The sequence below is a fragment of the Salmo salar genome, chromosome ssa17 (genome assembly GCF_905237065.1).
Source record: "Salmo salar chromosome ssa17, Ssal_v3.1, whole genome shotgun sequence".
Classification (NCBI taxonomy): Eukaryota; Metazoa; Chordata; class Actinopteri; order Salmoniformes; family Salmonidae; genus Salmo; species Salmo salar.
In genome coordinates this window covers 22,991,681-23,015,000 of record NC_059458.1, presented here as the reverse complement: position 1 = coordinate 23,015,000, position 23,320 = coordinate 22,991,681, and the positions used below count along the sequence as shown (strand labels likewise).

At 39.8% G+C, this 23,320-nt stretch overlaps 1 protein-coding gene and 1 long non-coding RNA gene across 2 annotated transcripts; both read right to left on the bottom strand.

The window, feature by feature from the left end:
• Positions 1 to 5,377: 5,377 nt before the first annotated feature.
• Positions 5,378 to 15,750, bottom strand: si:ch211-132g1.3 (SLAM family member 7). The gene is made up of 5 exons (NM_001141260.1): positions 15,649 to 15,750; positions 14,044 to 14,331; positions 10,980 to 11,246; positions 10,425 to 10,469; positions 5,378 to 5,901 (listed from the first exon to the last, which is right to left on the bottom strand). Exons 1-5 carry the CDS (start codon positions 15,704 to 15,706, stop codon positions 5,711 to 5,713), a joined length of 849 nt encoding a protein of 282 aa, NP_001134732.1. The 5' UTR covers positions 15,707 to 15,750; the 3' UTR covers positions 5,378 to 5,710.
• Positions 15,751 to 17,297: 1,547 nt separating this feature from the next.
• On the bottom strand, positions 17,298 to 23,037 carry LOC106575571 (uncharacterized). Its single transcript, XR_006760023.1, has 3 exons — positions 22,961 to 23,037; positions 21,807 to 21,857; positions 17,298 to 18,233 (listed from the first exon to the last, which is right to left on the bottom strand). It is a non-coding gene; the product is annotated as an uncharacterized lncRNA (long non-coding RNA).
• Between the last annotated feature and the right edge of the window lie 283 nt (positions 23,038 to 23,320).

Genomic DNA, 23,320 nt, shown 5'->3' with positions numbered 1-23,320 from the left:
AGTGGCTCCAGAGCCAGGGAGAGTGCAGCTAAAACACCTGTATGTGTATCTGAGCTAAGGCTGTTATGGACATTAAAGATGAATAATTAAATACTCAAAGTGTTCAGATACTGCAGACTCTTAGCTGAACGCTTATCAGAGAAAGGTCGAGCTGGCCCGAGCTCCATGTAAGAACCATTATATTGCACCCACAGGGAAAGAAGTGATACTTGTTCATCTTCATTTTATTTGAGTCCTCTGTGTTGTCAATCATACTGTTTCTTGAGTTTTGAAGAGAGCTTTAAGTAGAGCGACATCTATTTAGAAACACTTTTCATTATATGATAACATTATATGATCAGATTACTCTCTCCAGTGCTGCTGAATTCACCACCACACTCACACACACAAACACGCACACACACCATACATATCATATTGTAGCAGTTGAGTGCCAACCATGGTACGCTGTTGACGCCACACTAGGATTTCTGTCGCCCTGATGCAAGGGTCGCTGTACCCGTTAGTGCAATTAGCTAACATGTCTCTTTGCTGATCTACAACCTGTTGATAGATGGTGGCAAGTTGCAAAATGGCTGGCGAGGAGAGGGAGGGATAGAGGTAGCCTTTTTATATGCAGTGTAAAAAAAGGGCAAACTTTTCCAACTATATCAATGAGTGCTGGCCCTTACAATTGTATATGGACATAACTGAAGGTATCCTAGCTCCTAGCAACCAGCCATAATTATATTTTTGGTCTAGAAAGTAGTTGAGCGAGTTCCACCTTCATATCATTGCCAGGCCTATAGCCATAGGCTGGGAAGTGGGAACTGGACCAAGGAAAGGGTTAACCATTTGTGCCTGGTGAGGGAGGTTGGGTTCAAAATGACCTGACCTTGGCAATCACTAACAAGAAAGCTCTGTGGAGTTTGGACCCTGTCCTTCTTCCCTCCCTCTTTTTCTCTCACTCTCTTTCTCTCCTTTTCTCCCACGGTCTCTCTCTCTGATGTTCTTCCTCCTACTCTCCCCTACAGCCTAATACCATTCATATAAATGAGCAATGTAGAGCACACTTTCTTATCTTCATTCCTCTCTCTCTCTCTCTCTCTCTCTCTCTCTCTCTCTCTCTCTCTCTCTCTCTCTCTCTACCCAGCCCCTCTACCTCCCACACTCTCTATCTCCTACAAATGTACATTCTCACTGAGAGTCAAACTTCTATCTCTGTGGCTTACTCTCTAGAACATTCAATCACTTGTTGCTTGTCATAGTGTTCTCTGAGCAACCTGCCCATTCAATTTAGCTGCACCGATGTGAAACATCTCTCCATCCTCCTCACTGTGTTTCTACAGTCCGGCCGGCCCGTGTTGGCATGCCTTTGCAGTTGACCCTGACCTTTGTCACATGGCTGTGAACAATGGGAGGGCTCTCTCAGATTCCTGGGGCCTACTCATGTTGCATAATCCTACAGTCCACGGCCCTCAGCCAGATCAGAACTCTATACATACAGTACATTCTATGAGAGATGAATACTACTGTAGGAGATGGCTGTAGGTGATAGCTAGATACATACAGCACATTCTGTGTGAGAAAGTAGTCTATGAGGGTAGGCAACAACACATCCGTCATGCGACCCTTAATACGGTGGCCCCTCAGGGTTGCATGCTTAGTCCGCTCCTGTACTCCCTGTTCACCCACGACTGCGTAGCCGCGCATGATTTCAACACCATCATTACATTTGCTGACAACACGACGGTGGTTGGCCTGATCACCGAAGACGATGAGACAGCCTATAGGGTGGAGGTCAGGAACCTGGCAGTGTGGGCAACAACCTCTCGCTCAACGTCAGCAAGACAAAGGAGCTGATCGTGGACTACAGGAAACGGAGGGCCGAGCACACCTCATCAATGGGGCTGTAGTGGATGGGGTCGAGAGCTTCAAGTTCCTCGGTGTCCACATCACTACGGAATTATCATGGTCCTCTCACACCAAGGCAGTCGTGAATAAGGCACTTCCCCCTCAGGAGGCTGAAAAGATTTGGCATAGCCCCTCAGATCCTCAAAAACTTCTACAGTTTCACCATTGAGAGCATCTTGACTGGCTGCATCATTGCTTGGTATGGCAACTGCTTGGCATCCGACCGTAAGGTGCTACAGAGGGTAGTGCGTACGGCCCAGTACATCACTGGGGCCACAAGCTTCCTGCCATCCAGGACCTCTATACCAGGCGGTGTCAGAAGAAGGCGCTAAAAATGGTCAAAGACTCCAGCCACCCGTAGTCACAGACTGTTCTCTCTGCTACCACACGGCAAGCGGTACCGATGCACCAAGTCTGGAACCAACAGGACCCTAAACAGCTTCTACCCACAAGCCAGAAGACTACTAAATAATTACTCCGGGTGGCTATTGGTGAACTATTTAACTATCTGCATTAACCCTTTTGCACTTACTATTTTGACTCATTACATACGCTGCTGTTACTGTTTATTATCTATTCTGTTGCCTAGTCACTTTACCCCTACCTATATGTACATATCTACCTCAATTACCTCCTACCCCTGCACATCCACTCTGTACTGGTACCCTGTGTATATAGCCAAGTTATCGTCACTCATTGTGTAATTATTCCTCGTGTTATTATTTCTCTTTTCTTTCTCTCTGCATTGTTGGGAAGAGCCCAAAAGTAAGTATTTCACTGTTAGTGTACACCTGTTTACAAAGCATGTGACAAATACAATTTCATTTGATGATTAGTTGATAGGTAGATACATACAGTACATTCTATGAGAGATGAACGCTACTGTAGGAGGTGGCTGTAGGTGATAGCTAGGGCCACTCCAAATATAGTAAATTGTAAGGTTATACAGCATTCTCTGTGTGTGTCTTTATACTCCTCTATCTCCCTCACACACACACACACACACACACACACACACACAGAATACAGTCTATGCATTCTCTGTGTGTGTGTCTTGATACTCCTCTCTCTCCCTCACACACACACACACACACACACATAATGAAAGCTTAATAAATGACTTGGTATGAAAAATGTGCATATCAATGATTCATTTACCGATATCTGGATTACATTTCCACACCGTCTGGGATAATCATTTCACCACTCATTATAAAGCAAACTCCAATACATCAAAAGCTCCAATAGCATGGTCCCCCTATATCACCATGGCAGGTACAGCCCATCGCTCAGTGACCATGGTCAGATGTGAACTCCATGGATACACAGAATAAAAACACCAGCTTTTAACAGCAAACATATCATGTTGAGGAGGTGGGGGGGAACCTGACAGTTTTGGAAAGAGAATTCCTTGCATTCATTGATCTAGCTCCACTGAGAAGGAGGAGGTAGAATGCAGAATTCTGTGAGTGGGGTAGAATTCTGAGAATAACATTAAAAAACTCCCTCTATAAAGGGTTATAATAGGAGGTATGTCTCTCCCACGCTGGTTTTAGATTAGCTCACTAGTGGGCTGCGGAATAATCTAAGGATGCTCACACCGTTACCATGGAGTCACTACGGTAATAAGGAAACGAGAGATGTCATTAACGCAGTTTAATATCTATATATACATTAAATATATACAAAACATTTTGAGGGAACTGTTGAGGAAGCAACATTTTGAGTGGATAAGCAAGTTAAATTGCAGTGTCTGGGTTAAACGTTTTGAGACAGAGTGGACGTGGCAGTCATTCACGTGGAACTGTGATGTCGACAAAAGTGTCGATTTGGTGGTGTCAACAGCTGAAAATGATGAGATGGTCAATGGCTCATAGCTGTCATACTGATTCCTATAATGAGAAAGGGAAGAGGGATTAGACATCAACTCCCACTGAGTGACACAAATGGATCAGTTGGCTCCCATGTTTACTTCCTGCTTTCTTACAGGACGTAATCTTTCCATAATCCTTGTTTATGTCTCTAGAGTCTAGACTGATTCCAGGAAATCCTATGATCATTACAAAACATTACAGTATACAATAATAATGTGTAGATGTAATATATTTGTGCTTTTGTATGGGGGTAAATAAACATGTTTATTTCTGTAGTGTGTTTGACATGCGACTCCCAGTCACTGTGCATACTGATGGGTACAGCCAGCAGTGCAAAAGCTTGGCTTAGTACCGCCTCCTCCTGGTAGAAAAAAGAAATACATTTCTGTCTGTATTTCTCATCCTTCTCACTCTCTCTCTCTGCTTCTTGGCATTACTAACGATACAACTGTGCAGTTTGGGCTCTCCCATTCCTGAATATCCCCCCTATATCTCTCTTTATTATTCCTGCTCTAGAGAGCTACCAGATGCCATGGTTGTGTGAGTGGGCAGCACTTTGTGCTCTTTGGCAGGGCTTTACACACACACACACACACACACGGTTCTGTGAGTGGGCAGGATTATCAGGGCTTCAAACACACACACACACACACACACACACACACACACACACACACAGCGCTTGTTTACGCTCTTTCACTCTTATCATCAAGTTATCTTTATTGTAGTCTCATCCACCAGCCGGCTCTCTCTCTCTCTCTCTGTCTCTCCCTCTCACTCTCCCTTTGTCTCTCTCTCTGTCACCAGTAATTCCAGCCTGGGTACGAGGTTATCTTTATTGTAACAGGGTCAGTGGAAATACGTACCATAAAAGTAGCCAACCTGACGATCCCTCTGCCATAGTTATACATTAATAAAGACCCTTACTACCAGGTCATAAACAATGCCACAGAGATGAAGGATATTCACCCTGAAGTCAGTTACCTTAGAACATTAGGTCAATGTGTGAGGCTGTGAAGCATACAGCATGATCTTGATCTTACAGTGTAACGTGGTACAATAGTAGACTATACTCTCTGTCGGACCAGAACTCATCTGGTATCTATTCATCTATTAACAAGTCAATATTAAGTATTATTAGTCCTTCAAAGGAAAAAAGTTCCATTGAATAATTGAGTCTTAGCTGTCTACAGTCAAGTAAGAGAGAGGGATCTGTTCCATTTAACAGTGAAATCTACTCTGAAATGAACTTTCCGTTAGCAGGGTTCTGTTCCGTGATTCTGCCAGTTTGAAAAGATCACTATAAGGACTCTGACACTAGTCCTGCAATAGTACAACGATTGCACAAATTGTGAAGGTTGGTTGTTCATCAACCTAGACAGGAAAGGTTCAGAAAAACCTTGTTCTTTAGTATAGGAATAAGGATGTCATAAACGAGTGGATTCTGGGACACTGTGTCATTTAGCTTTGAAGGGTAAATGAGATGGGTCAGCACATGACAAGGGCAGAAGGAGTTACTATTAAAAGTGAACAGGTGTGGTGAAACCAAAGTTTCAGAAGATCTAGACATTTGTAGTTTATTCATCGATTTCAGTCAGGGTGATAACAATGGCAGACAAACATTATTTTAATTGAGGGTATCACCATTTTTAATCATTTGAAACCAAAGTTTCAGAAGATCAAGACATTTGTAGTTTATTCATCGATTTCAGTCAGGGTGATAACAATGGCAGACAAACATTATTTTAATTGAGGGTATCACCATTTTTAATCATTTGAAACCAAAGTTTCAGAAGATCAAGACATTTGTAGTTTATTCATCGATTTCAGTCAGGGTAATAACAATGGCAGACAAACATTATTTTAATTGAGGTTATCACCATTTTTTTAGAGCAGGAAATGGAACCTCAAGGTGAGTGTCATTCAAGGGTAGAGACTTGAACTCACATGCAGGCATTGTGGGTACACACACAAACACGCACACAACTAGACATATTCAAACAGCACAAACTGGCCACAACGGTGTCCATAGTGCTTTTGGCTGTACATCCAGAAGGGGGCATCTGTGAGTAATTGAAAGAGTGCAGCGAAAAACAACTCTGTAGTTTACTGTAGATGGCCATGCTAGAAAGAACTAAAGTTACGATTTTGTCCGAAATAATGTGTAACTACGTACATTTTTGGTACTCAATTTAGAGTTAGGGTTAAGGTTTGGGTAATGGTTAAGGTTAGGGGAGCGGTTAAATGGACTATGTGGTTGTAATGTTCCGTCGTTTCGAGCATGATCAGATTGTAACAACTAAGACACACCCTTCCTCTTTTTATGACGCAGTGATCGTGTGAGTTGACTCGGGGGTGCAATAGAGACTTCCCTAACGGAAATATGCAAATACTTGCATACACGTGCCAATAGGATCTTGCTAGCTCGTGCTTGGCTCTGCCCACCTCCTTGCTTGTTCTGTCCAATATGCTTAATTTGCTCACATTAGAAACGACGCCGATGAGATATATTGGGTTAGTTGCCAGTATCTTTGGTATACCACGCAATGCCAGGTACAGTACAGGCCTGTAGGGTGTCTATGGTATCTGCCACATTAAAATCATTAAAAAGAAAACCACTGCTTTATTACTACTAAGTTCTAAGTGTGACAGTTTTACAATTCTGTTAAAAAGACAGCCTTCACTTTCACAAAATACATGTACAAAACTGAGGCTTTGGTCTCTATAGAAATATATACATACAACATACTGCTACATACATTCAACACAAAATCAACATTGGTTTAAATTGCAGAAAATAAACATGCAAAACTATACATTATTTACATTCCAATTAGACAGCACTGGGTAAAAATGGACTTTAATATTATTGATTATGAGAGGTAAGGCAGTGATCTTGCAATCACATCACACATTTTAAGATTGTCATTGTAAAGTTTGCTAGTACTGCAGTAAACTTGTTCTCACATAGGTTAGTAAAGAACAGAGATATACACAGAGATACACACTGGCAGAGTAGAAGTGTGAGCAGGCTTTAAAGGCACGTGGCTTTAGTTTGAGCAATAGCACTTTACCAACTGCATATTTCTATATAAGCACAAACTTTAAATTAAGTATTTTTGCAAACTACTGTATTTCATGTAACAATGGGTATGTTTATATGCATTCAATAATATGATTAGTGTTAATACTCTGATTAATATAATAGTTTGATTAAAACATTTACATGCTTTGCGAGAAGAACGATTTCCTCTACAATCCAGTGGACAGGTCATAATCAGGCAACCTGAAAATCACCAATCAACATAAACGTTCTATCACATTGATCATATCATTTTGGGAAGCCTATTTGATTCAGAGTTTGGACATACTATATAAAGTTTGCATGTGAAAACTATGCATACTTTCAGATTTTCCAAACTCACTTCACCTGTACCAGAAAAGGAGATTTACGCTGCTCGTGATAGCACATGTGCAGATCAAATACACCATTAATACACCACTGGAACTCAGATTAAGGTGTTTACATGCCATTACTACACCACTGGAACTCAGATTAAGGTGTTTACATACCATGATAATTAGAAAGATTGCGGCATATGCTTACTTCGCTTTTGACCTTACACTGATTAAGAAAATCAGAGTAAGGTGTTGACATGACTAATGCCAAACTCTGAGTATTAACCCTAATTAGCTAATATTGAATAATTAGTGTGCATGTAAACATACTCAGTGTAGTAGTCCTTGGCGTCATAGGTTTGTCTATGATCCTGAGAATTTGTAAGGCTTAGCAATTTACTTTGCTAATTGTTTTGTAAAACTTTCCTGCAAAGCATGTACACTTTTTTTGATATATATTTATTTATTTACCCCTTTTTCTCCCCAATTTCATGGTATCCAATTGGTAGTTACAGTCTTGTCTCCTCGCTGCAACTCCCGTACGGACTCGGGAGAGGCGAAGGTCGAGAGCCATGCGTCCTCTGAAATACAACCCAATCAACCCGCACTGCTTCTTAACATAATGCTCGCTTAACCCGGAAGCCAGCCAACCAATGTGTCGGAGGAAACAACGTACACCTGGCGACCGTATCAGCGTGCATGCGCCCGGCCTGCCACAGGAGTCGCTAAAGAGCGATGGGACAAGGACATCCCTGCCGGCCAAACCCTCCCCTAACCTAGATGACGCTGGGCCAATTGTGCGCCGTTCCATGGGTCTCCCGGTCTTGGCCGGCTGCGACAGAGCCTGGACTCAAACCAGGATCTCTAGTGGCACAGCTAGCCTTAGACCACTGCGCCACTCGGGACGCCCTAAGCATGTAAAACTTGTAGTGCACTCAAGGCTTAAAAGGGCTTCTGAAGTTTGTAATTTCCACTTTGAAACTTCTGACTTGATTCTCCTGTACAAAAAATATATTAACCCCTACAAAATGTATTATTAATAAATGTTTGATTGGTAGAGCATGGTGTTTGCAACACCAGGGTTGTGGGTTCCCACGGGGGACCAGTACGGAGAAAAAATGTATGAAATGTATGCATTCACTACTGTAAGTCGCTCTGGATAAGAGCGTCTGCTAAATGACTAAAATGTCAAATGTAAATGTAATTTTCCTGCAGTAACAAACTCAGTTTAGCTCAGTTTAGCTCAAATTAAGATCCTAGATCTGTAACTCAAATTGACCTCTATTTCTCAGATCGGGATGTAACATTCTTTTAATGGGTACAATAAAGTGGTAGATTGTTCCCTTTGTCATCCAGTGCTCGTTGTCTAGATATTTGTTTCTCTTGATCCACAGTGATCCTCTGGCCCACAGATCCACAGCTAAAACACATCAGTAGGAACAAGAGTTGGTAACACACTTGTAGAGTTGGCCTAAATTGGTTCACAATTAAGAGAATGAGGTGGATGCAGTATATATTATTTTACAGTCAAACTTACCGTCCTACAATACTGAATTATTTACTGAATCATCTTGATGATAATTGTTCCTCGCCACGGCTTCCTCTGCAAAATAACAAACAAAACAGGATAGTTGGAATGCTCGAAGTCCCATTGCCAAGCTAGATAGAGCTACCACCATATTGCTAACACCTAAATATAATACTGTTTATGCCATTTAGCAAATTCATTTATCCAAAGCGACTTACTGTACAGTCAGGCATGCATACTTTTTTCATTTGGGTGGCCCAGGAGGTTAAAGTTATATTCCTGACTTGTAATTGGTCCCTTCAGATCAAACATGGAAGTGGAAGATGCTGGGCATCATACCTTCCTTCCCCCGCCCCACTTCAGCTGTGGTTGTGTTAACAGCAGAGTAGGAAACACCCGAGGAAAAGCAGAGAAGAAACACGTCGACTACAGCCCCTCTATAAAGCATCTAGAAACATCTATATAAGGCTATAAACGATCAATGAATGAGCTAAAAAGCACAATAATTGATATCAAAGAAAAATAAAGTAACTTTTACACTCAGTACTTGGTGCAATACTGTAGACATCCCATCTATGACGGAATAGACTAATCAAGATTTTCAGATATTTTGAGATATGCTGATATGCATCTAATGATACTTCTGGTGCTATTTCTGCATCATGCAGTCTAGAAGTAGCTATGACTTGCCTGTGGATGCAGCAACTCCATTTGATGTGTCATTGGCTGAAGAGAGAGAGAAGAGAGAAGAGTTTAGCTTAGCTTTATCATACACAGATCCTGTTTGTTGTGGTCAAGTAAAGGAAACACTTACTAGTTCCCACTTCTCTCTGGTTTTTCCAAAATTCTAGTAATGGAAAACAGAGAAGAGATTAGGTCAATAATCTCAACAGTGACTAATGCAAATAATACACATGTAACATGTTCATCTCCCTTTCACTGGAGCAAAGGGACACGATCGTGAGGAATCGTGATGGCAGCGAAAACAATGAATGGAACTTAAATGAACATTACTACAAACCAATGAATGGAACTTAAATGAACATTACTACAAAACAATTAATGTCACTTAAATGAACATTACTACAAAACAATGAATAGAACTTAAATGAACATTACTACAAAACAATGAATAGAACTTAAATGAACATTACTACAAAACAATGAATAGAACTTAATCTTCCATATACTTATTATTCTAAATATGCTATGAACATTACTACAAAACAATTAATGTCACTTAAATGAACATTACTACAAAACAATGAATAGAACTTAAATGAACATTACTACAAAACAATGAATAGAACTTAAATGAACATTACTACAAAACAATGAATAGAACTTAAATGAACATTACTACAAAACAATGAATGGAACTTAAATTAACATTACTACAAAACAATGAATGGAACTTAAATGAACATTACTACAAAATAAAAGTAATGCATGTTTCCTACCTCCTTTCCATGGCATTGATTCTGAAAGGAAAAAGGGATTACTTTCATAAAATCTCAACTATTACCCAAGATTACAGACAGACAGACAATAATCCTACCTTTCTCATAGAACCAAACTCCTGTGGTGTAGAAAAAGAAGAATACATTTACTTTGCTAGACAAATCCACCTCATACTGATGTAAGTAAAATTTTCAATAAACATAATTTCTCCTTACCTGTTTTAGCTCTATGACCAAGAATGAACGATAGAACTCCAGCAATAGCAAGAACAAAGACAGAAATACCAAACAACTTGGCATTGGTCAACCTGCCATCTGCAGTGAGGAAGGAATACATTTAATATTAACATTTAATAAAATATGCCACAACTTTCCATTCCAGATGCTTTTTTCCAGATGCTTTTGTTCTATCTTCCCAAACTCCTCAGCTACACTGACTGTACCAAACATTAGGAACACCTTAATATTGAGTACCTCACCTATCAACAATCCCTGATTCATACATATCATTACAACTAGTAGTCTTAGGCTATAACAACATACTGGGCAGTGTAACAACAACTATCAGTGTCCTTTCACCTGGGCCAAATGGGTCTTTATCAAAGACTTCACTGGCCTCGCTCACAGGGTCCTTGAACTGACAAGTGTAGCTGATTTTAGTGTTGTCACTCTTACGAGAGTCTTCTCACCTGACCCAAACACTGGCCCGACTGGCTCGCTGACTTCACCTTCCCCAGCAGAGTTCTTCATCTTGCAGAAGTACTTGTAACCATTGTTTGATGACCGCTAGGATACCTACCACTCTGGCCTATCATTACCACTCACCTGAGCCAAACACCTCTCCAACTGGCTCGCTGACTTCCCCACTAACAGAGTTTTTCAGCTCGCAGGTGTAGTTGTAACTGTTGGTTGATTTGCCAGTTTCACTCTTAGAGACATTCAGCTGTTTGTCTAAGACCTCCCACGCCCCCTCTCCCACTTTCCAGCTGTAGGTGACAGGTTCAGCATCAGTGGTGTCCCCCTCACAGGTCAGAGTGCAGATGGTTTTGTTGGCATTACAGGAAGAAGTGATTGTGGGTTTGGGGACTGCCTCTGAAAATAGAGGAGATCAAGACAGAACAATGTTTTTTTTGAGGTGCTTGTACTCGCTGCTTCGTGCATGCCAAACACACATGCAAACAGACACACAGCCATGTTTCCGTTACTTGTCAGGATTTTTGGGGGCTTAAATTTCATTCAAAACACTTTATTTTCCACAAACCCCTAACCTTAGCCCGAAACCAAACTAATCCTAACCCTAATCATAACCCTACCCCTAACCTTAACCCGAACTAACTCCTTACCCTAATCATAACCCTACCCCTAACCTTAACCCGAACTAACTCCTTACCCTAATCATAACCCTACCCCTAACCTTAACCCGAACTAACTCCTTACCCTAATCATAACCCTACCCCTAACCTTAACTCGAACTAACTCCTTACCCTAATCATAACCCTACCCCTAACCTTAACCCGAACTAACTCCTTACCCTAATCATAACCCTACCCCTAACCTTAACCCGAACTAACTCCTTACCCTAATCATAACCCTACCCCTAACCTTAACCCGAACTAACTCCTTACCCTAATCATAACCCTACCCCTAACCTTAACTCGAACTAACTCCTTACCCTAATCATAACCCTACCCCTAACCTTAACCCGAACTAACTCCTTACCCTAATCATAACCCTACCCCTAACCTTAACCCGAACTAACTCCTTACCCTAATCATAACCCTACCCCTAACCTTAACCCGAACTAACTCCTTACCCTAATCATAACCCTACCCCTAACCTTAACCCGAACTAACTCCTTACCCTAATCATAACCCTACCCCTAACCTTAACCCGAACTAACTCCTTACCCTAATCATAACCCTACCCCTAACCTTAAATATGCACTCCAGGATCTTAAGCACACTCAAATGCAGAACATATTGTACAAACTGGTTTCGTAACATACGGTATCATACAAATGCAAAAACATGTATATAATAATAAACAAATACAAATTGCAGGATGTATCATATAATACGAAATGAATGACGTAGTACACAATTGGATGATGTAGTACAAAAAAACGGGGATCACTTTTGGCATGCTTGCACCACATTCAAAACTACTGGCTGAAATTATACAAAAGTTTGAGAGTGCATCTTTAACCCTAACCTTAATCTTAACCCCAAACTCTAAACCTGACCTTTAAACCTAACCCTTAAACCTAGCCCTAAACCTAACCCTTAAACCTAAAATAGCATTTTTACTTTTCAGGACATGCTAAATGTCATGACTTTCCAGAATCTTTCTTGTTTCCTATCTTGTCAGGACATTCTGGTCAAGATTAGAGGTCAGCCGATTAATCGGCATGACCGATTAATTAGGGCTGATATTACGTTTTCATAGCAATCTGTAATCAGCCTTTTTGGACGCCGATTATGGCCGATTACATTGCAATCCAAGAGGAAACTGTGTGGCAGGCTGACCACCTGTTACGTGAGTGCAGCGTCAAAAGGACCTTGTGGCTGCAAGGAGCCAAGGTAAGTTACTAGCTAGCATTAAACTTATCTTATAAAAAACAATCAATCTTCACATAATCAATAGTTAACTACACATAGTTGATGATATTACTAGGTTAACTAGCTTGTCCTGCGTTGCATATAATCAATGAGGTGCCTGTTAATTTATCATCGAATCACAGCCTACTTCAATGTCGCCAAATGGGTGATGATTTAACAAAAGCACATTCTCTAAAAATGTACCTAACCATAAACATCAATGCCTTTCTTAAAATCAATACACAGATGTATATTTTTTAAACCTGCATATTTAGTTAACAGAAATTCATGTTAGCAGGCAATATTAACTAGGGAAATTGTGTCACTTCTCTGCGTTCAGTGCAAGCAGAGTCAGGGTATATGCAACAGTTTGGTCAGACCGGCTCATTGCGAACTGTGAACTAATTTGCCAGAATTTTACCTAACTTTGACATAACATTGAAGGTTGTACAATGTAACAGCAATATTTAGACATAGGGTTGCCACCCGTATGATAAAATACAGAACAGTTCCGTATTTCACTGAAAGAATAAACGTTTTGTTTTCGAAATGTATAGTTTCCAGATTTGGCCATATTTATGACTAAAGGCTCGTATTTCTGAGTTTATTATATTATAATGAAGTATATGATTTGATATATGATAGAGCAGTCTGACTGAGCGGTGGTAGGCAGCAGCAGGCTCGTAAGCATTCAAACAGCACTTTACTGCGTTTTGAAAGCGGCTCTTAGCAATGCTTGAAGCACAGCGCTGTTTATGACTTCAAGCCTATCAACTCCCGAGATTAGGCTGGCAATACTAAAGTGCCTATAAGAACATCCAATAGTCAAAGGTATATGAAATACAAATGGTATAGAGAAATAGTCGACGTGTCATAATTACGATAATAACTACAACCTAAAACTTCTTAACTGGGAATATTGAACCACCAGCTTTCATATGTTCTCATGTTCTGAGCAAGGAACTTAAACGTTAGCTTTTTTACATGGCACATATTGCACTTTTACTTTCTTCTCCAACACTTTGTTTTTGCATTATTTAAACCAAATTGAACATGTTTCATTATTTGTTTGAGACTAAATTGATGTATTATATTATGTTAAAATAAGTGTTCATTGTTCATTAAGTATTGTTGTAATTGTCATTATTACATATATATATATATAAAAATTGGCCGATTAATCGGTATCAGCTTTTTTTGGTCCTCCAATAATCGGTATCGGTGTTGAAAAATCAGAATTGGTCGACCTCTACTCAAGATAGGAAAACAAGTCCACACACAGAAACACTTACTGATAACAGACAGTGAATATGTCTTGTCAAGCAGTTTGCTGTTGAACTCCACAGAATAAACTCCACTGTCTGTTTTCATCAATCCACTGATTCTCAGCTCTCCAGTAGTCTGGTCCAGGGTTGTGCGCTCTTTGAAGGCAGCATAGATGTCCAGATCAAAATCCTTGTCCCACTCTGCCACCTTGTTATTCCCATGCTTCCATAGGATGCCTGTGATGGAGTCAGGCACTGTGGACTTGTCCGGCGTCAACAGGAGCTCACCTCCCACTTTTCTGTCAAGCTGTTCACCTGGAAAACCAGACAATATGTCATACTTGTAACAGAATACCAAGGAGGTGTAGCCTATCCAGGTTAGGAGTCTGATAGCCTATATCTATCTATACATGTATACACAAGGCCTGCAGATTAGTGTTGCCTTCTCATCCCATTGCATGAACACATTCCAACCATATTGTTCTGTTTCTGTCACATATTTATAAATGAGAAAGAAGTTATACCTCATGAATAAACCCCTAGTCGACTGACACACCGGTGGATCAATCTAAGTAACATAATAACATTTATCAAAATCCGTTTAAGCTAGAGATATCTGAATGTGTCATACTTGAGTTAAAGTAAAGACACATTAACAGAAAATGACAAGCAAAAGTGAAAGTCACCCAGTAAAATACTACTTGAGTAAAAGTCGAAAAGTAATTGGTTTGAAATATACTTAAGTATCAAAAGTAAATGTAATTGCTAAAATATACTTAAGTATCAAAAGTTAAAGTAAAAATAATTTCAAATTCCTTATATTAAGCAAACCAGACAGCACCATTTTCTTGTTTTTAAATGCATGGATAGCCAGGGTCACACTCCAACACTCACATCATTTACAAATGAAGCATTTGTGTTTAGTGAGTCCTCCAGATCAGAGGCAGTAGGGATGACCAGGGATGTTCTGTTGATAAGTGTGTGAATTGGACCATTTTCCTGTCCTGCTAAGCATTCAAAATGTAATGACTAATTTTTGGTGTCAGGGAAAATGTATGGAGTAAAAAGTACAATATTTTCTTTAGGAATGTAGTTAAGTAAAAGTAAAAGTTGTCAAACATAAATAGTAAAGTAAAGATACCAAAAAAACGACTTAAGTAGTACTTTGAAGTATTTTTACTTAACTACTTTGGTTAGGCCTCTATGCAACCCGCTCACACTAAGTCTATCCCACTGGGCACAAACTGGTTGAATCAACGGTGTTTCCACTGAACCAACGTGGAATAGACGTTGAATTGACGTCTGTGTCCAGTGGATGAAGCCTACAGTAAAAGGTGCGGTCGTTTTTCTTATCGATAGGCCTAAAAAGGTGCGGTCGTTTTTTTACCACTTTCATGCGATTATGCTGGTGGTAGGTAGACTACTACACAACGTGAAAGCTTCAGTTCACTCAGACGGTTTCCATTTTTTAGGCTTGTGTAGAACATACGTTGTTTTGCTGTGGTTTGTCATTCTTGACCTTGTTTCTAAAACGCACACAACAGCCTAAATTACTAACTAGAATTTGCGAATGGGCTCCCACCCATATCGACTACCGAAAACCATGGATAATCCATGCGCAACAAAACCTACCTGAAACTGTGCAGATTATTGCTTCCGCCAGAAACACAGTCAGAAGTGTGATCGACATTTTCTTTTGAGTCTCGTTGATAATTCGTCAGATCTGTTAACACTGCTATTGCAGTAGCCTGGGTTACATTACTTGTTTGTCTTTCTGAGAAAGCCCCCTTTTCGTAGCCTATGAGGTGAAAGTCAACCTCCTACTAGAGAACTTCTTGATAATTAAATTGCACTGTCGTGTGGCTAAGCATTTGTTGGCTAATGGCTACAATTGCCAACTATATATATTTTAAATAGTTACAATTTAGATTGTTAAAATGTAACCTAGTTTACGGGCTACATACATTTCTTAATTGTTACAATGTAGCCCTTAGATAGAATATCCACCCTTCTCTCGAAGTTTCTCTGCCGAGTAGTGTGTTACTATCTGGCGCCTCCTACGGGATGGAAATGGCATGGCATTGTATATTGCTTTCACCAATCAGGTTAGAAAAAATATTTCGACTTTATCACTTTCAGAGGTCGTCATAATAAAATGCAATCCAATATCGAACTCATAAACTCCTTTATTGAAAAAAATCTCAAATTCACAAAGGATTGGCAGATAGATTCAAGTGCATTTGTTTTGCAACAATATGATGAAGTGTGAATATTTCTGCCACCCACACACAGGAAAACGGTTCCAAATAAATGACATTATTACATGCTCCTCCAGCCATGTTATGTACATGAATAAATGTCTATGTGGGCTGTGTTATGTAGGTAAAACCTCTCATTCTCTCAAACAGAGAATTAGTGAACATAAAAGTTCAATCAGGAGAAACGACAGGGATTATCCAGTCACAGTACATTTTAATGACCTGAAGCATGACATTTCTACCTTTAGATTTTGTGGCATAGAGAAAGTCAAGATATCAGACAGGGGAGGGGATATACAGTAAAACACACTCTGAGCAAATATGTTTTTGGATTTTCACCCGCCAGTCATTATTCCTAAAAGGTCTTAATGATGAAATTCCAATGCATGGTACGTAAATATGAACATGAACTAATGCCACCACTTCAACCTACTCTGGCGTTTTGTCTTGCACTGTATGTTCACAAGGATTTATGAAAACTTACTTGATACGTTGATTTCCTCATTGTGATTTTACATAAGTGTTTAATACGTTTTATATACACACTTTATTAGAATACTTATGAAATGCACATTGTTAAATTTGGTATCACGTTTATTTTCCCTCGACTCCAACCTCATTCGATGCATTGAAAGGATGTGGGTGGAGCAATGTCTATCTACATAAGGGTGCAAATTAAAAACACTCATAAAAGCTCTGACGAAGACCTTGAGGCCGATACGTTAAGCTTATTAAATGCAGCGATACTATCAAGAGCAGTGTGCGGGTTTCTTCTTTTTCTCTCATGTTATTCAGTTGTTACCATGCACCTGCTACAAAGATAGCTCAGATGTGCCTTTTGAATGGAGGTCATAATAGAATCCGATATAGAACTCAAATCCTTTATAGAATTACAAAAAAAAATCAAAACACCTCAAATTGGCAGTATATGCAGGCTGGAATTCAATAGTTGCAGATAGATGTGAGCTTTGAAGTGCATTTATTTTGCACAGCAGCATGTCTTGGAAGGAAGGAGTTGGGGGGGGGGTCGGGGGGGGTTGGCATAAATGACTAAAAACAATAACTAAAACAATAACAACCTGTGCAAATTCCTTGACTTAGGTCAAGTGAAGGCTTGAACAATTATTCAATTATGAAAGGAAAGACATTCACAAGCTGCAATTAAAAACAGAACGTGCAGTGGGTTGGCATAAAGTGCTCTGGAGAAAATACCAGAAAAGGTATCATACAACCACAAAGTGATTGATACTATGGCTTCAAACAAAAACAATATGCGCAAATTGATTTCGATTTGTAAAGACGAGTCATGAATACTGAGAAAGGGTAAAAATCCTAAGCTATTTACATCAAAGTATAAGATAATCTCGTTTTTGTCCATCATCAAATGTTCTGAGATACAAATATTCCCCTCATATTTCTGAAGTACTGTAAATTCATAAAGCACACAACTCATCACATTATACAGTGAGCTCCAAAAGTATTGGAACTGTGACATGTGTTTTGATTGTTTTGGCTCTGTACTCCAGCACTTATGATTTAAAATGATACTACAATGAGGTACATTATTATTTACCATTCATTTCTATCAGGCCCAAAATAATCTGAAACAACCAAAACAAGTTTGTAGAGTCACAAGCTTTATGTAATCTTTGCGCACTAGGAATATGATCCAAATACTAAAAACTTTGACTCCTTTAATACACATAAGTGAATTTGTACCAATACCTTTGCTTCCCAATACTTTTGTAGCTCTGTACTTCATCTGATTGAGTGCAAGTTACTATATGCAATGTTTGCCTGTTTTCCTTCATTTTAAATTCAGAAAACATCTCCAACAGTTCAAACGTGTTTCTCTCTTCTTGGTTGTTTGTCTCCATGTAACAGATATGGAGGCATGTACTGAGAGCCTTCAAACCCCATGTTTCTGGTCCTCAGTTAACCCACCAGGAAGACCACCAGCTGGAAGGAAGCAATAGAGGAAAGAGCTCATGAGACACAACATTACTAATGACTAGGGCCAGGAGTTTTTCCTGGTCAGGTCACATGGTCTGGAAAATCTCTTGGTCTTATGTTATAAATGCAACAACAGGTGTTCTTCCTTTCCTTTAACTTCTTTGGGATAGGGGGCAGTATTTTCACGGCCGGATAAAAAACGTACCCGATTTAATTTGGTTACTACTTCTGCCCAGAAACTAGAATATGCATATAATTAGTAGATTTGGATAGAGAACACTCTAAAGTTTCTAAAACTGTTTGAATGGTGTCTGTGAGTATAACAGAACTCATATGGCAGGCCAAAACCTGAGAAGATTCTATACAGGAAGTGCCCTGTCTGACAATTTGTTCTCTTTCTAGGGCATCTCTATCAAAAATACAGCATCTCTGCTGTAACATGACATTTTCTAAGGCTTTCATTGGCTCTCAGAAGGCGCCAGAAGTGGAATGAGAGCTCTCCGGTCTCTGGGAAAAACAGCAGGAGTTTTTGTGAGTGGTCCTTCTGAGAACAATGACACTGGAGCGCGCGTGCACGAGACGACTCCATTTTTTTCTTTCAGTGTTTGAACGAATACAACATCTCCCGGTTGGAATATTATCGCTATTTTACGAGAAAAATAGCATAAAAATGTATTTTAAACAGCGTTTGACATGCTTCGAAGTACGGTAATGGAATATTTTGAAATTTTTTGTCACGAAATGCGCCGGCGCGTCACCCTTCGGATAGTGACTTGAACGCACAAACAAAACGGAGCTATTTGGATATAACTATGGATTATTTGGAACCAAAACAACATTTGTTGTTGAAGTAGAAGTCCTGGGAGTGCATTCTGACGAAGAACAGCTAAGGTAGTCCAATTTTTCTTATGGTAAATCTGTGTTTGGTGAGGGCCAAACTTGGTGGGTGTCAAATTAGCTAGCCATGATGGCCGGGCTATCTACTCAGAATATTGCAAAATGTGCTTTCACCGAAAAGCTATTTTAAAATCTGACACCGCGATTGCATAAAGGAGTTCTGTATCTATAATTCTTAAAATAATTGTTATGTTTTTTGTCTACGTTTATCGTGAGTAATTTAGTAAATTCACCGGAAGTTTTCGGTGGGTATGCTAGTTCTGAACGTCACATGCTAATGTAAAAAGCTGGTTTTTGATATAAATATGAACTTGATTGAACAAAACATGCATGTATTGTATAACATAATGTCCTAGGAGTGTCATCTGATGAAGATCATCAAAGGTTAGTGCTGCATTTAGCTGTGGTTTTGGTTTTTGTGACATATATGCTTGCTTGGAAAATGGCTGTGTGATTATTTGTGTCTATGTACTCTCCTAACATAATCTAATGTTTTGCTTTCGTTGTAAAGCCTTTTTGAAATTGGACAATGTGGTTAGATTAACGAGAGTCTTGTCTTTAAAATGGTGTAAAATAGTCATATGTTTGAGAAATTGAAGTTATAGCATTTTTAAAGTTTTTGAATATCGCGCCACTCGATTCCACTGGCTGTTGACTAGGTGGGACGTCCCACATACCCGAGAGAGGTTAACGAGAGTCTTATCTTTAAAATGGTGTAAAATAGTTGATTGTTTGAGAAAATTGAATTGTGGTATTTTAGTTGGTTTTGTATTTCGCGCCGTGCGATGCCATTGGCTGTTGGCTAGTTTTCTTTATAAATGTTGTGGTTGGTGTCTTTCTCAGACTCATACTTACTATCCTAAAACACTAGATTCTTTACTGGTGGTCTTTCTACTCCATGAATGGGGTGTGTCATGACGTTGCCCTTTTTGGGTACAGCGAGCACTATTTCCCCCTCCCTCTGCACCAGCCCTTTTCTATGCACCATCCCCCTACCTCTGTCTCCCACACCCAGGCTGCTGTGGTCAGAAGAGGTTGTAAATTCCTAGAGAAGATCCTGCCTCATGGACAGACAGTATAGAGAGAGTGAGTTTTCATAGAGAGAACAAAGGAATTTCTTCCACCTCACAGAACTGGAGGGCCGAGCAGTATTTATGTTCTGGAGAATGTATAAAAGATTGGTGAAGAATCCAGCTACGAACTGGTGCGTTTGGTACAATTTTGTGAAACTCATGAGAGACAATATGGCCACATTACCATAACACTGTTTATATAATAGCCTCAGTTATGAGGCTTACATCTAATTGTTGTATAAAATGAATGAGTGAGGATGGAACTGTTTGTGAAATTGTGTAATGTGATTTTGGACTGTTTAATGAAGGAAACTCCAATTCCCTTTGGAGTTTAACTAAATCAGAGGACCGCCCATGAGCACAGTTATGGTCTGGCGTCATGGAACAGGCCCTTTTCTGCTCTTCCGAATAAAACCCCCACATGGGTTTTCTATGACCAGACCAGCTTACCTCTATAACGAGAGGGCCAAGGTTTGAGAGGAGACCAAGCTTACCTCAATTACGAGATGGCTAAAGATTGTAGACCATGCATTTCTCTTGCTGAACTTTTAACCATACCACGTGGTTAAACTCTTAGACTATCGATACCGACAGAATAAGAACAAGTCTTTGATATTAATTATTAGCCTGCTGCGAGGAATTCGGTATCATTGAACGCGAAGACCGACAACCGCCGAAACATCTATTCTATAACGACATGAATGAATGTCATTCTGAACTATCCATTCTAACCACGAGAGAGAGAGCGGACAAACTCTCCAACAGAAACAAACTTTTCAACAGAGATCCCGACGACACACTGAGCATAAATATATATATTGATTGCAGTTATTCCCGAATGAGTGAGCGCTCATGTGCAAAGGATTAGCATTTCAATTGTTATAATTATCAACTCTGTAGTGCCTTCTCAGCTGACCCCCCCACTACCCTTTTGTCTAACAAGCCGCCATACCGGTTTAGCCCATATTCTCCTATCATTTCATTGTAACCATATCTACTGTTTGTTATGCATTTCTGTGAATTACCTAGTTAGTAAATAAATGATTTTAAGACAATTGATGTATGATGACTCATAGTGAAGACTGGATTCGTGCAGATAACCAACAATTTACGACGTTTGGAATGAGACTAACGTGAGGTAAATAATAATTAATTAATTCGAAGACTAATTGATCAGATATTAAAATATCTGAAAGTTATATTAGGAAAATTATAACTTTGTAATCTGAATATTTTCCCTGGTGCCCCAACTTCCTAGTTAATTACAGTTACATGATTAATCAGTTTAATTGCATAATAATAATAATTTGAGTTATTTGATATATAAGTCTTCAGTTTTAAGGATGCCAAAGACACGACAGGTGGCTACTGGCAAGAAAACACACGACAGAAGAGTTGGACTTAATCATACAAACACACAGGCATGCAAGCAAGCGCACACACACATCCCTGCTCTCCATTCCCACCCTCATAAGCTACAACAATCAAACAGTACAGGGATTTCCTAGTTAGTCTTTTCTGGACCACAAACTTGCTCTAACAATCCTCAAGGTAATCAACAACATAGTAGATGACAGAATTCCAGGTGAATGCCACTGTGTCTTCTTACCCTCAGGCTTTGACTCATCTTTAGGACTGATGGATCTGCTGACTTCAGCTGCTAATGAGAACAGAAGGACACACTTTCTCTAATCAGATACTTTGAAACAAACACTCCTATATTTATAACACACAGTATATTATATTTAACTTATAAGAATCAGTCCGTTACAGCAGTGTTTCCCCTAGGATTGTTTTCAGCACTGGTGGCATGTGTAGCAAGAGGGGGGTTACTCATCACGGCACATTTTACTTGCAGATTCTAACTGCATAATACATATTTTATATATACTAGTCCACACACTGCTAACTTTAAACTCACATTAGTAATAACCTCAAACTGTATGTAGATGTCACTAAAACATGTTCTTCAAATAAATATCACCACAAATAATATGAGAAACACATTTCTGGCATGTAAGGCTCGGGCGTAGTGGAGGAGGAAACAGACACAGGAAGCAGCGAGAAGGGTTATAGCTTTTAATGCTCGAAAAGCAAAACACCTGCCAACCCAACATGCGAACTTAGCGCACACAAAATGAAAGTGCCCCAAACACAGGGGACAAAATACAGTGAGCGCAACACGATGCACTAGCGCAAAATACAGACAGCGCTTACCCAAGCAACACACAGAGGAAACAATCCCGCACAAAGAGCAGGCGGGCCAGCTAGCTCATATAGCCCCGCTAATCAAGCCAACTATGGACAGGTGCAAACAATAACAGAAAGGGGGAAAACAAAAAAGGAATCAGTGGCAGCTAGTAGGCCGGTGACGACGACCGCCGAGCGCCACCCAAGCAGGAGGTGGCGCCACCTTCGGTGGGAGTCGTGACATGGCAACATCTCCACATACAGTTGAAGTCGGAAGTTTACATACACTTAGGTTGAAGTCATTAAAAATCATTTTTCAACCACTCCACAAATTCTTTGTTAACAAACTATGGTTTTGGCAAGTCGGTTAGGACATCTACTTTGTGCATGACACAAGTAATATTTCCAACAATTGTTTACAGACAGATTATTTCACTTATAATTCACTGTGTGCCTTTAAACAGCTTGGTAAATTCCAGAAAATGATGTAATGGCTTTAGAAGCTTCTGATAGGCTAATTTACATAATTTGAGTCAATTGGAGGTGTACCTGTGGATGTATTTCAAGGCCTACCTTCAAACTCAGTGTCTCTTTGCTTGACATCATGGGAAATCAAAATAAATCAGCCAAGACCTCAGAAAAAAAATTCTAGACCTCCACAAGTCTGGTTCATCCTTGGGAGCAATTTCCAAACGCCTGAAGGTACCATGTTCATCTGTACAAACAATAGAACGCAAGTATAAACACCATGGGACCAAGCAGCCGTCATTCTGCTCAGGAAGGAAATGCATTCTGACTCCTAGAGATTAACGTACTTTGGTGCGAAAAGTGCAAATAATTCCCAAAACAACAGCAAAGGACCTTGTGAAGATGCTTGAGGAAACAGGCACAAAAGTATCTATATTCACAGTAAAACGAGTCCTATATCAACAT

Excerpts from the sequence above, each read along its gene's own strand:
- si:ch211-132g1.3 (NM_001141260.1), bottom strand. The coding sequence starts at position 15,706 with ATGTCGATCACACTTCTGACTGTGTTTCTGGCGGAAGCAATAATCTGC. Across the intron at positions 14,332-15,648 it reads AATAATCTGCACAGTTTCAG|GTGAACAGCTTGACAGAAAA; the intron begins GTAGGTTTTGTT and ends CTGGTTTTCCAG. Across the intron at positions 5,902-10,424 it reads GTTTGGTATTTCTGTCTTTG|TTCTTTCTAGCATGGCCATC; the intron begins TTCTTGCTATTG and ends TCGTAACTTTAG.